Source organism: Tetrao urogallus (assembly GCF_951394365.1).
Source record: "Tetrao urogallus genome assembly, chromosome: 1".
Classification (NCBI taxonomy): Eukaryota; Metazoa; Chordata; class Aves; order Galliformes; family Phasianidae; genus Tetrao; species Tetrao urogallus.
The window spans coordinates 169,320,142-169,334,625 of NC_136813.1; the positions used below are offsets into that span (position 1 = coordinate 169,320,142).

General features: G+C 47.6%; 1 protein-coding gene across 1 annotated transcript in view; it reads left to right on the forward strand.

Annotated features, from left to right (window-relative positions):
- Nucleotides 1-6,053: 6,053 nt before the first annotated feature.
- ST7 (suppression of tumorigenicity 7) overlaps nucleotides 6,054-14,484 on the forward strand; it is a gene marked incomplete at both ends in the record, with an annotated part of 132,888 nt that continues 124,457 nt past the window's right edge. Inside the window, one exon of the mRNA XM_079534631.1 lies at nucleotides 6,054-6,255. Coding sequence (XP_079390757.1) covers nucleotides 6,054-6,255 — 202 coding nt within the window. The remainder of the gene's footprint in view (nucleotides 6,256-14,484) is intronic.

Here is a 14,484-nt window from a genome sequence, read left to right on the forward strand (position 1 = left end):
TCTTTCTAATGCTTCCTGAAACTACTGAAACACTGCTCAGAGTTGGACTTAACTATTTGTTAACTCCTTTCTTTGCACCGTGTTTGTGCTGACATCCTCTTAACTGAGCCAGGTTCAATTCTGTTTCTGTGATTTGTAGCTAATGCAGTGGGTTGGTTTTCCTGGTAAAAAACCTTGACTTTCCTTCCAGGCTGCACTTCATTCCTTCTTCATAACTACCCACACATATTCTTCTTTGACACGGATGGCATTGAGTGCATCCTCAGTAAATTCGCAGATGACACCAAGTCGGGAGGAAGTGTCAAGCTGCCTGGGGGGAGAAAGGTCCTTCAGAGGGATCTGGACAGGCTGGATCGCTGGGCTGAAGCCAATGGGATGAGGTTCAACAAGACCAAGTACCAGGTCCTGCACTTTGACCCCAACAACCCCAGACAATGCTACAGGCTTGGGGCAGAGTGGCTGGAAGAATGTGAAGAACAGACTTAGGGGTGTTGCTGATGCTCAGCTGAACGTGAGCCAGCAGTGTGATTAGGTGGCCAAGAAGGTCAACAGCATCCTGGCTTGTATCAGAAATAGTGTTGCCAGCAGGAGCAAGGAAGTGATCACCTCTCTGTACTCAGCTCTAATGAGTCCACACCTCGAGTACTGTGTTCAGTTTTGGGTCCCTCAGTGCAAGAAAGACAGTGAGGTCCTAGAGTGTGTTCAGAGAAGGGCAATGAAGCTGTGAGGTCTGGAGCACAAGTCTTGTGAGAAGCGTTTGAAGGAGCTGGGATTATTTAGTCTGGAGAAGAGGAGGCTCAGGGGAGACCTTATCACTCTCTACAACTGCCCAAAGGAAGGCTGTGGTAAAGTGCAGGTTGATCTCTTCTCTTGTGTAACAAGCAATAGGACTAGAAGGAATGGCCTTAAGTTGCATCCAGGTTGGATGTTAGGAGAAAGTTTTTCTCTGAAAGAGCGATCAGGTGCTGGAATGGGCTGCCCAGAGAGAGGTAGAGTCACTGTACCTAGAGGTGTTCAAGAAACATTCAGATGTTGTACTGAGGGACATGGTTTAGTGGGAAATATTGGTGATAAGTGGACAGTTGGACTGGATGATCTTGGAGGTCTTCCCAACCTTGGTCAGTCTATGATTCTATGATTCTTTATCCTCTTTTTACTGAGTCTTCATGTCCATGGGCACCCCATGTGCTCAGGGTATGTTGACCTTCGCTTTCTCCATCCTCCTGCAGTTTAAACAGATCTTTGGGAATCTGGGATCCATCTACATTTCATTCAGCTACCTTTGCTTTATGCACTAATAAAACTGGGGCTGTCGAGGCTCTACAGAGGGATCTGGACAGGCTGGATAGCTGGGCTGAAGCCAATGGGATGAGTTTCAACAAGACCAAATGTTGGGTCCTGCACTTCGGCTACAACAACCCCAAGCAATGCTACAGGCTTGGGGCGGAGTGGCTGGAGGACTGCGTAGAGGAAATGGACCTGGGGGTATTGATTGATGCTCGGCTGAACATGAGCCGACAGTGTGCCCAGGTGGCCAAGAAGGCCAATGGCATCCTGGCTTGCATCAGGAAACGGCGCTGCCAGCAGGAACAGGGCAGTGATTGTCCCCCTGTACTCAGCTCTGGTGAGGCTGCACCTCGAGTACTGTGTCCAGTTTTGGGCCCCTCACTGCAAGAAAGACATTGAGGCCCTGGAGCAGGTTCAAAGAAGGGCAACAAAGCTGGTGAGGGGTCTGGAGCACAGGCCATATGAGGAGAGGCTGAAGGAGCTGGGAATGTTCAGCCTGGAGAAGAGGAGGCTCAGGGGAGACCTCATTGCTCTCTATAACTTCCTGAAGGGAGGTTGTAGTGAGCTGGGGGTCGGCCTCTTCTCTCGTGTCATCAGTGATAGGACCAGAGGGAATGGTTTCAAGCTATGGCAGGGGAGATTCAGGCTGGACATTAGAAAGTACTATTTTTCTGAGAGAGTGTTCAGGCACTGGAATGGACTGCTCAGGGAGGTGGTGGAGTCACCAACCCTGGAGGTGTTCATGGAACATTTGGATGTTGCGTTGAGGGATATGGTTTAGTGAGAACTATTGGTGATAGGTGGATGGTTGGACTGGATGATCTTGAAGGTCTTTTCCAACCTTGATTATTCTGTGATTCTGTGAAAACAGGCAGAACTTCATTCCCCATGCTCTGACCTTCATATCACTTGGAAATTCATAACAAATATTATCTAAAAATTTTTTTTGAGAAATGGTCTGGCACACAAATGAGTATTTTTGTTTCCTAATAATGGCAGCATATTTTGAAATATGACCATCTTCTTTTCAGCTGAAGTGTACTCCTGTAGTAGCATAATATCTCAGCCATAAGATACAGAGCAAAAGCTTCAGGCTGGGCACTTTGCACAAAAGCCTGCAGTAAAGTACTTTAGGCACCTCTGTTTTAATGAAAATACATTAATTAAGTTGGTTTTTTTTTATTTTCATCGTCCTTATCGTATTTTCAGGACTGTGACAGAGAACTGCATGCTTTAGCTGAAAATGGATTGTGGAAGCTGTTATACTCCAACTTCTGGATGCCTGAAAAGTGCTGGCTGTGCTATGCCATAACACCCTCCCATTGGCATGCTGTTTGCAAGTATTGCAGATTTCAGTTTAGACTGCCATCTCCAATTCATCCCAGATATTGTTTAATTAGCGTTTGCATATGTTTGCATATCCATTGTATGTGAGTGGATTTATATCCATGTACACAAGTGTGTAGGTATGTGTAGGTATGCATGGGTGTATATCTGGCTGCTTACCATGTACCTAGATGAAAAGGCACCAGGCAGGAAGTTGCAAGGAGGGTGCTGCTGCCAGCAGAGCTGGCAGAATGTGGGGTGTCTAGGCTGGGACTGGGCTGCCATCACATCACTTCCCAATGTTCACAGGTGCCTGAAGCCAATGCAGGGACTGCTCGTGCCCTATCTGAGCATCCTCAGAGAATGCTTCTGGCCACCCCAGGCTATGAAGGCAGATAAGGGCCTAGAGGGCAAGATGTATGCAGGGTGGCTGATTTTCCTTGATTTGCTCAGCGTTCTCAGAGCAGAGGAGCTGAGGGGAGGCCTCATGATGGCTGCAGCTCCTCACAGGGAGCGGAGGGCAGCACTGAGCTCTGCTCTGTGTGACAGCGACAGGTAGGTGGGATTTTAAAACTACCCATTTGTTGTATGCAGGCAGCAACTATTATTTCTTACCTGACAGGACCTACATTCAAAAGCATTCTTTCTTCTAGGAAAAAAAAAAAAGAGAACTTTCTGTGCCTCACGTTTGGTAACTGTCAGTGCCTCTGCTTCCTGACTTAGTTGAGCAAAGTCATCAACAGCTCTCTGAGAAACCAAGAAGGCTGGGCTTGGTTTATTGCACTCAGGCAGCGTTTGCAGAAGGGACTGGAGTGCCTGGGAGCAATGTGAGGGACCACTTGAGTGAGAAAGATGTGTGCAGGATCACAGCAGAAAGGTAACAGATGCTTTTAAAGTGATTTGTATGCAGTGATCACTTCAGCTGTATGCTGTTAGGTCTTGGCCTAGCAAAGGGGTGAGTGTCTGGAGCCAGATGACACAATAAAATCCTAATAAAATCTCTTTATAGTACTGAAAAGTTTGCCTTTTTGACTTGTAAAATGTGTGTTGTAAGACTTTTTATTGATACTCAGCACCCTTTGCTACCAGAATGGAAAGAGGGGAGAGAAGTGGTGTTAAAAAGAGCCTGAACTGCAAACACCTCTTGCTTGTGAGCTTGGCTGTTGCTTCAGTGGCACAAGAGAAACACAATCCATCACGAGTGCACAGACACTCATGGCTCAGGATATCCCTCAACAGGTAATTCCTCATCACCTCATGCAGATTTTTGTTGTTGGACACATTGGTTCCTCTTTCTTGATTGTTTTTAAAGGGAATTGATCATAGTTTTGCACTATAGGCAATAATATTCTCAGTGCTGCAGTATATAGACAAAAATTATACAAATTACAACTATGCTGAGTGCTTGTTGTTTTCTTTAACATAAGATAACATGAGATCAATATTTTAGTTTAGAAATAACCATATGATGGGATAATGTTGATTTTTTCTCAGATGTGACATGTCTAAAATATTTATTTCCTTTCTAACTGGAAAAGGAGGCTGAGATGTTTGAAATGTGGTTTTCTATACTTTAGCTAAAAATGTCCTTTTAGTAGTTACGGTGAAAGTGCCACCCGTACATTCTAATTTACAAAAGCTTTATGATTATTAGTGGGAAAACCTGTTAGTTCCACAGCAATAGAGCCATGTGGGGGCCACAGTCCCTTAACCAGAAGATCCTGAAGCTGCAGTTGTGCATGGTCCGGCCACAACCCCAACCACTGCACGGCCCATGGAGGAGCACATCTGTGTCTCGCTGCCTCTGCTACCACCAGGAGGTACAGGTCTGTACAAACGCAGATTGATTTTACTGTAATGTCTTCTAGCTATTGTAAACATCCTGGAGAAGTGACCGTGTTCTATCTGTGGGGCCTTTTCAATGGCAGATTTGAAAATGTCAGGAGAGCGTGGGTATTATGTCTGAAACTTTTGATGGGATTTCATGTCCTTTTGGTATCGCTTACAGATGCACTGAGCTGTGCCTTAAGATGCTTAGAGAAAAGAAGGCTCCAGGGAGACCTCACTGTGGCCTTCCAGTACTTGAAGGGACCCTATAAGCTGGAAGGGGAACGGCTGCTTATGACGGTGGATAATGATAGAACAAGGGGGAATGGTTTTAAACTGAGATGGGACAAATTTAGGCTACATATTAGGAGGAAATTTTTTACACAGGGGGTGGTGACACACTGGAACAGGTTGCCCACGGAGGCTGTGGATGCCCCATCCCTGGAGGCATTCAGGGCCAGGCTGGATGTGGCTCTGGGCAGCCTGGTCTGGTGGCGACCCTGCACACAGCAGGGGGGCTGAACCTAGATGATCAGTGTGGTCCTTTTCAGCCAGGCCATTCTATGATTCTATGATTCTATGATTCTATGATTCTATGATTCTATGATTCTATGATTCTATGTTGGGGAGCACTGTCCCACTGTAGACTGCAGAAACACTGAGGGGAAAACCTGAGACAAGAAGCTGCAGTGTGTGGCACCTACATGTTTGTAAATGATGTAGCACTTGAAAGTAAGAGCTAGTGATGGTAACCAACTTCTGCATGTCTGTGTTGACAAAACTAGTTTTATGTAGAAATGTGTCACTGAGAGAGCCAAATTAGAAGAAAAACACAGGTCACAAAAGGAATGTTTTACTACTTGGTGATTATGCTTCATACATGCTTTTTCTTAATAAGACATTAATTTCTCTCATTGTGCAGAGCCTTCCAAGTGGGGGTTTTACAGCTCAGGACAGCGCTGAGCAATGCACACACAAACAGACACACGACGCCCAACAAATTGGTGCTGTGTGCCTCTGACACTGCCCTAGCAAGAGGGATGGGCAGAGAAACTGGAAAAAAAACCAAAAACCAAAAACCAAAAAAAACCGGACCGTACAAAAATCCCATGTGATCCCGATCTCAGAAAAGCGAGCCCCAGTTAGGGCTGTGAAAACACCGGCTGAAATCCTTGTGCAAACACACAAAACCAAGAAAAAAGTTGCAGTGTGCGCAGGTTTTTTCTTTTCCCCAATCGTTCCCGCTATTAATCTTCCCTTCCCTCCACCCCCCTCAGCCCCCCCGGCCGTTTCGTAGCGTTTCATCACGCTGCCGGTGCCCGCTGCCGCCGCGCTCCCCCCGCCGTGCCGGGGGCCGGCCCGGGGCCGCCTCGCAGCACGTGGCCGGGCCGGGGCTTCGCGGGGCCGCGCTCTGCCTTCCCCGCCCCCGGCCGGGACCGACCCGCTCTCCGCCGGGCGCTGCGCGCTGCTGCCGGGCTCGGGCCGCGCGGAGGAGCCCATTTTCTCGGCGCGGCGGCCGTGAGCTGTGAGCCGTGAGCCGCGAGCCGTGCCCCGCGCACAGCGGCAGACGCGCGCTGCGAGCTCGTAGCAGCAGGGAGCGCGGTGCGTTCTTTATGGTTTTCTTTTTTTTTTTCTTTTTTTTTTTTTTTTTCCTCCTCAAAAACATGGCTGAAGCCGGGACGGGCTTTCTGGAGCAGCTCAAGTCCTGCATCGTCTGGTCGTGGACGTACCTCTGGACGGTGTGGTTCTTCATCATGCTCTTCCTGGTGTACATCCTGCGGGTGCCGCTGAAGATCAATGACAACCTGACCACAGGTACGGCGCCCGCCCGCCGCCAGGCGGCCCCCGCCCCGGACGCCGACCCCGCGGGCAGCCCCGGCTCCGACTCCGCTCCGACGGCGACCCCAGCGCCCGGCGCCGCGAGGGGCCGCGTGGAAGGCCGGCGGTCCGGGCGCTCGGAGCCGGCGGGGAGCGGAGGCGGGCGCGGACGGCGGGGTCCCGGCACCGCCGTCGGCCGGAGCGATCCCCGGGGCGTCCCGGCCGAGCTGGGCCCCGGGCGGCCGCGACTCGCGGCAGCGGCCCTGCGGGCGTCCGCCCCTTCTCCGCCGAGTCCCCGCCGCTGAGCCGCGGGAAACGAGAGCGGAGCGCGGCCTCGGGGCGGGGAGGCGGCGCGGCCCTGCCGCGGCCGGGCCCGGGGCCGGGGCCTGCCCGCCGCTCCGTGCCCCGCGGCCGTGTGGACGGCGGGAGCCGAGGCTGCTGGGCGGGATCGGGAGGTGGTGCGGCCCGCGGGGAGAGGGCGGCGAACGCGCCGAGAGCTCGCGCTTGGTTCGTGGCTGTGTGCGCTACTGGTGTGAATTGAAGCTGGGGATGGTTCTCCTCAGCGTGTGCGCGCGTGTCGGTCAAAGCCTGCCCGCGCAGCGCCTGCGAACAGCTGACGTCTCCCGCTCGGCACCGGAGACCTGCGGGGACGCCCGGCGCGGCAGCGGGCGGAGCACGCAGGTAGCGGCGTGGCGCGCCTCGGGCTGCTACTTTCTGTAAGGGAGCGCGCAGCGTGTAGCTGTGACCTCCCGCCGCACGGCCTGCTCCTGCCCGTGCAGAGGGGCTCGAAAGTGTCGAGTGTGCTTGGCTGAGAGTGTCCTCTTAAATCCAGCTGAAGTAGCGGTGCTGCAACGGGGACAGACTGCGGAAATCCCTGAGCGTGCTCTGCGGCGTGCAGAGAAGTTGCCTGTTGGTGTTTTATCGCCGCGTGCTCTGCAGCACGCATAGAAGTTACCTGCCGGTGTTCTACCGCTGTGTCCTCCGCTTTAGGCAGCGTGAGCTGCTGGAGGAGTGCGGCAAAACACTCAGCTCCTTCGTTGTGCCGCAGACCCGCTGCTGTGTGAGGGCTGCAGGGGCGCTGCTGAAGCCATCCCCTCCTCTTGCCCACTGGGAGTGCAGGTAAAGGGTAAAGATCGCCTGGTGAGCACAGGGCAGGCTGCTGCCAGCTGAACTTTACTGTTGCCTGGAGTTCCTTTCACACGCACTTCCCACGCCCCTCCTGCCCCAGGAGCAGACAGATGTTTCCATGAGTAAGCCCTCCAAGCAGGGAGTTGTACCTCTGGTGCTCAGGTGTTGGCTGAGGCTATTTGTGCCGCTCTTACTGTGGAAATGGCAAATAACAAAACTGCAGCTTTCCTCCCCACCATTTCCTTCTTTTTCTGTACTTTTGAGAATGAACAGAGAATTTAAGTCTCTCGGGCAGAAATGCGTGCAGTGTGTTCAGTTCGACAAGCCACAACAATCAAAAGCAATTTGCATCCCTGTGTGCCTGCTCTCGCCTCATTCCAGCAGCACGCTTATCTCTAGTGTAGAGTGAGAGCGTGTGAATAGGAAGCTGCGGTACATTGCAGGGCAGCTCATCCCTTCTGGGTGCATTCTTAGGAGCTCAGTGTGTGTGTGTGTCTGTATGAGGGCTTCAGGAGGATAACTTTATTTGTGGAAAATTGGTTTCTTTGAAGGATAAAGACAGAATGGTTATGGTGGTGAGTATGCCTGTTGGGTTAGGGAGATATACAAAATGGAATTGATACATTTTCCTGAGCAATTCATGTTGTGCATAAGCATCTTTTAACAGGATCAATTCTGTTTCTGACAAAAGTGAGACACTGGGTTGTTCTTCTGAATTGCAAAGATCTGTAAGTGTGCAGTCTGCTGGGTCACCACTTTGCACTGGACTTTGCTCCAGCTATTAAGACTTAAGGCAGTATGCCACTGTTAGAATCAGCATAAGCATCATGGTGTTTGCTAATCTGAGCTGGGCAATTGAAATTGTTCATTTTTCCAAGTTTTTTTTTTTTTCTTTCACTTGAGAAAACTGAAGAAATTACCAGTGAGTCCCAAAGTGTTGATGAAAGTTAGTTGCCATGGGAGAACAATGGGCACAGTATGGCCTTAATGCATCATCTGTTCCTAAAAGCTATTTATTTGAAAATCAGCTCTGGCAATAACACGGAGTTTTTGTTGGTGGTGATGGTGTGTTGGGTTTTTGTTATTGTTGTTTTGAAAGCTTTTGTGAATGAATTAAAACCCATCTGATTCATTGTGGCTTTTCTTTACAACAGCATGCTGTCACTGGGGTAAGGTTTCTCACAGTCTCACAGAAACTCACACCAGCTATGATGCCAACTGCATTTATCTCAGTAATGTGAAAATCAAAGTATAAGCATTGCTAGCAAAACTTCTGGATGACGTAAAAAGTAATAAGGTGATTAAAAACAATGATTGGGCATTTTCCCAGAAAGATCTGAATCTGTCGGTAAATGGAGGTCAGTCAAGCAAAACGGTTTTCAACACCCCCAGTTACAGACTGAGGCAGCCAAGAAGGGAAATGCAGTCTCTCATTCCTTAGGTGTGGTTTGCACCTCATGGAATTGTGTGTCTGCAGTTGGATGCCGTGTTATGCAAGAGTTCCCATCAAAGGCAGTGTTATTTCTAAGGTTGTCTGTGTTGGTGCAATTTTGTTTTTCCATGAGTGGTGTCAGCTGTATTCAAGAGGAAACTGAAAACCTGGCGAAGGTAGCAAAAACTGTTCAAGGGCTGGGGATGTGCATTAGAGAGAGAGATTCTGACTGTGACATGACTAGATTACTATAAAATGTTACTGATGTGGGGAGAAATAAACTGCCTTTGGGTCATGGAAAGGAAATTAGAACTCGTGGCTAGAAGTAGAGGGCAAACTCAATTTGGTCATAAAAAGTCATTAATTTTTAACAAGCTGTGGATCAGCTGCTGAAGAAACCTTTGGGTTTCCAATTTCTGGAAGTCTTCAAATCAGATGGCGAAATAAGAGTCACTGGTTTGCATCCAGCACTAAATTGGTTTTCAGCAAGAGCTTGTGCAACAGGCTATGCGATGTCAGTGGTCAAAGTAATCAGGGGAGGTTTCACCAAATAGTCCAGTGGTCAATTCTAGCTTTAAATTTTAATAAGATCAGTGTGGGGCTACTTCTCTTTTGTTGTTGGGCAGATGTGCTTGCCCTGAGAGTTTTATGGCTCTGGCCAAGCTGGTAGCACAAGTTGGTTATCCTCTGTGTAATTTGCTTGCAGGCTTGGAAATGTTGCAGTTGTGGGCAAGTGTAATTTCAGTGCCCTCTGCAGACTACTGCCATGTAATCAAAGAGAAATCTACTAGGTCATATTAAAGAAGTTTTCAGTAAATCTAATTCTCATGTTTCAAAGTGTTTTGAATTTAATTGAAGCTCGTTGCACAAATGAAATCATCAAGTCCTTCATGAATAGAAATGTTTGAGTTTTTATATCTGTGTTATACCATTAGCAGGAAGCAGTTGAGGAGACTTAACATGCCAGGTTAAAATATTAAATGCAGAATAAGTAATTAAGGAAGCGGATGTTACCATCTTACTCCAAAAGAACTAAAATAAACACAATTTCTTTATATAATGAATGTGCTGTATTTTTCTTCCATGCTGGCACAAGCATAAATTCCGAATGCCACATTAATCTGAAATAGGACACACCTCTTTTAAAAATGTGCAGCCCTGCTCGTTTTTTCCTGACATAAGTTTGCCGTTTTGTTCATGTCTTAAGAAGGAGAGAGGCCCAAAAGTTGAAGTTTCTGACTATTATATTTATCTTTCTGAAGAATGGTAGGAGGATGGATTAACTGCAGCCAGCTAGTGACAGGGCACAGAGGAAGGCTCCTCAGAAATTTGCGGGTTGAAGACGGGAGAGAAATTGGGAAACTCGGTTTCCTAAAAAATATGAAGAATCTGTAGGAATGAGCTGGTGTAGCTTTGTAGGTGTCTGTATCGTGATACTGAGTTTGCTCAGGACATCCTGCTTAGCTGAAGTGGGGCAGCCCTGTGCTGCTACCAGCTGAGCATCTGAAGGAGAGTCAGAAACCAGTGGTGAGAGAAAGTGAAGGATGTCATTCTGAGGTCAGTAAGGATGTGAGGACAGAGGAGCAAGGAGCACATCACCTCAGCTGAGAGCTGCTCGTTGTGACAGTTGGCTTGTGGGGTACACTTGTGTTTTTCTTTCTTCGTTCTTTTTTTTTTTTTTTTTTTTTTTTTTTTTAATTCTGATGATCCTACTAAAATAATTACTGAGGATTTTAATTCCATGGGTTCTGTGACTATGTGTAATAGGATTCTCTCAGAGCCCAGAGCCTGAAACGCTGTGCCCGATGCCAGCCATCTGGAAAGGGGAAGAAAGAGGCTGGTGTGCACCGTGCTGTAACACTAGCCAGCACCAGATTACTCAGTTACAGCCAGGTTTTCTGCGTGAACCGGCAGGAGAGCTGAGCAGTGTTCAAAGTGTTCCTCTGTTCTCTGTAAAATTAGGATAGCACTTTCTTTTCATCCAAGAGTGTTTTTGACGATGCAGAACTGACAGCCTTTTGAGGCAGGGTCTGCAGTAATTTGGTGTAGCTACAGTATGTTCACTGATGTGTGCCTAACACAGGCTCAGATAAATAAAATACTTGGGCCACTGTAGTAAATCTGTCACTGAACCCTAATTTTACCCAAGCTATCCAGAACTTAACCAAGCAGGAAAGTTGTGTGTGATTCTGAACGCGGGAATACTGCAGAAGATGAATATATGAGGTGTGAGCAGATGGAGCACTCCTCTCAGGTTTTGGATCTGCTGCCTTCGGAGTGGCAGTGACTGCTGATGAAGCTCTTGTAATCCTGATTTTCCATTTACTAGTTGTCCTGATCTTACAGATCTGTACTCAGCACTGGTGCAGTATACTGCTCTCCAGCAAGATGTAATTGGGGTTCTGGTGGATGACGACAAGTTGAATATGTGTCCTGGCAGCACAAAGACCAGTCGCAACCTGTGATGCACCAGGCCCAGCATGGCCACAGAGCAAGGGGAGAGGTTGTCCTCTGTGCGCTGCATTTTGCGGCCTCACCTCCTGCACTGGGTGCAGTTCGGGTGCCACAATATGAGAAGGACGTAACAGCTATTAGAGAGTGTCCAAAGGAGGGCTACAAGGTTCGGGAAGAGGCTGAGGTCCCTTGGTTTGTTCAGCGCAGAGCAGAGGAGCTGAGGGGAGGCCTGATGGTGGCTGCAGCTCCTCACAGGGAGTGGAGGGCAGCGCTGAGCTCTGCTCTGTGTGACAGCGACAGGGCCTGAGGGTACGGCATGGAGCTGTGCCAGGGGAGGGCAGCTGGGGGTTAGGAACAGTTCTTCACCAGGGGGTGGTTGGGCACTGGAACAGGATGCTCAGGACAGTGGTCATAGCACTGAAGTACTTGAGTTCAGAGACAGTGCTCTCAAACATACGGTTTGAATTTTGGGTGGCCCTGTGTGGAGCCAGGACCTCGGCTTCTGCAGGGCTGGGGATGCAGGGAGCAGTGATCAGGGCTGTCCCCGTGCTCCTCGCAAAGCTGCCCTGACTGCACACTGTCACCCAGGGTGTCTGCTGCGATAGCATCCTGACAGTGTGATCAGGGGCCATTGTTTCTGCTTGTAAATTTGAGCCTGGGAAGTTAAGCATGAGGATTGAAACAGATTAACCTGACAAAGGCCAGGGAGTTGCAAATGGGTTAAAAATAGGGAACAACTCTCCGTTTAAAAGGAGCAGGGCACTTTAGGTTCAGGCATTGCTGCTAGCCTTTGGAAGCCAGCTTTCCTTATTAGGAACAAGTTTCCTTGGGTTTCCTTGGGAGTGTTTACGGTGTGAACTACAGAAAGGAATGTGGTGTTGTGACAACAGACAACTCGGAACAAAATTCAGATTCCACCAAAAGTAGGTGGATAAATTATTAACTCCCTGAAAGTGCAGTGTTTGTTTTTTTTTTTTTTTTTTTTTTTTTTTTTTAATATGAACTGGACTGTTGAAAATAACTTTTTAAATTTGTGACTGCTTCTGGCAAGGTTGGCATTAATTCTATGCATAGATTTCACAGAATAGATAATTTGTTATGTACAGCTACAGTTTGCTGCAGTGCTACTTGTCCCCTTGCCCCCAAAATATTGTATTTAATTTCTGTATTTCTCAGAATGTAAGTGAAGTCTTTCCTGAATATTGTTCCTACTTTCCATGCAGTCCTAATGGAATTAAAGTAAATCTTGTTTTGCTTACTGTCAGCTTCCGTCTGCAGCTGCATGGGTTGCAGCCCAGTGAAGGTTGGTAGCTGGTGCACAGTTGAACACCAGGGATTTCTTTGGTGTTACTTTATGTGGGTGTTTTGGGGGACGGAGAAGAAAAAGTTGTCAGGGTATAGGCTAATATGCAAGAGGTTGTTGTACAGCAGATTTAAACTGTTTTATGCCTGTACATTCTCAGCATGGTATGCTTGGAGATTCTCCCTTAAATTTTTGTAGAAATGAATAAAAGCAATGCTATTTATTTAGACAGAATTCTTCACTGACTAAACATGGTATTGTTGCAGTAAAACAGAGGCGATAGCCCCAACAAAACCTGTTAGATCAATTCCCAATGGGCGCAGCATGAAATGATACAGGAGAACACTGGCTTTCTACAGATTTTGCTGTTTCTTCAGGAATTTGATTTTTATTTGATCAAGGTTACATTTTCAGTCAGTGTCAAATGCGGGAAACAGAGTGAAGTTTGTAACAAACATAAGGTTTTCCAAAAGTACTTCTTTAAGAAATTGGCCACCTGATTACAGAATTTCTTGGTTTGCAGCCAGCGTTTTAGGGGAAATATGTCAGAGCCTCCAAAAAAGTTTTTGATAATATCTTGAGTGAGTGTGCTGTAACGCTGCTGGTGGGCGACTGCTGAGTTGTACTGTAAGCTTCTAAATGGAGCCTAATACTCTCCATCTGTTGATGAAAATTTTCAGAAGTGCTCCTTAAACTGCATGTATGTAGTGGGATTTTCCAAAGCACCCATTGAACACCAGTGTAAATTTATCCTGAAAGTACATAAGCCTCATTGTTCACATAGGTCTTTGGTTCTACTTGTCTGAGCAGCTGTGCAAGGACTGTGATGGCAAATTTAGAGAAAAATTGAAGATAGATTTTTTTTTTTTTTCTGAGTTGATTGTTTCACAAAGAAAGGAAGGTGTAAACATAGAAATCTACGTGGTCAGTTTCCATCTATGAAAGACAAGAGGTGCTCAGCATTGTCAGTGCCTGCCTCTGGAGCAGCAGCTGGCAGGAATGAGGGGGATGCTGTCACCCCCGCCACACAGGCAAAACAGTGTTTGGGGGGAATGGTATGTTTGTGTTTTAAAATTGATTCAGAAATTTGCAGCAGTCTCTGAGAAGAACTACAGAGAGTCCATGAAGGACACCTTACACTGATAGACTGTGGAAGCTCAAACTGTTCAGCTAACCCAGAGAAGCCATAGAGGCAACTTGACTGTAACTATGGAGGAGAGAAAGCCAGAACCCTGTTGGCAAACATCTAGCCAGCTTCCAAAGCATTCACATACAAAATACATATGTTATATTTGGCCAAACTGGGGCCACAGTAATCTGAGGTCTGAAGAGGAAGCCTTGCTGTGAGATATTCTGAGTACAATTCACTAACTAATGGAAATAAAGGACTGGTATGTGGTTGATCAGAGTCTAAGCTACATTGTGGGAGGAAAATAGCAGATACTAATGTTGTCTTTAAAGCAGAAGAGACCAATGTTACAAAACTGGGTGGCTGCAAGCTGAGTCCAGTGGAATTCATACATGAAGTATGTTTTTAACATGATTTCTCGAAGATGACTGCATTTGGCCCTAACTACAATGGCAAGCAGTGCTCTGGCTTTGTAGCTTTGGTGTTTTGTTTTGTTTTGTTTTTGTTTTTTGTATTAAGACTGTCAGTGGTGTCACAAATACTGCTGTGCCCCAGAAAGAGCTAACTAAGTGAAACCTCATGGCCTGCTGTAAGCAGAGCTGAGCAGTAAAGATGCTGTCATGTTGAAATGAAAAGAAACAAAAAGACCCTAACAACTGACAGTGGTTGTTGCCTGCATGCAGGTACACTGTGCTGGTGGCTGCAGTGCTTCTGGGAGTTCCAGGGCTCTTATGCCTGGCTGATGCACCCAGGGCCCAGTGCTGCTGGGTCAGCTGCTGG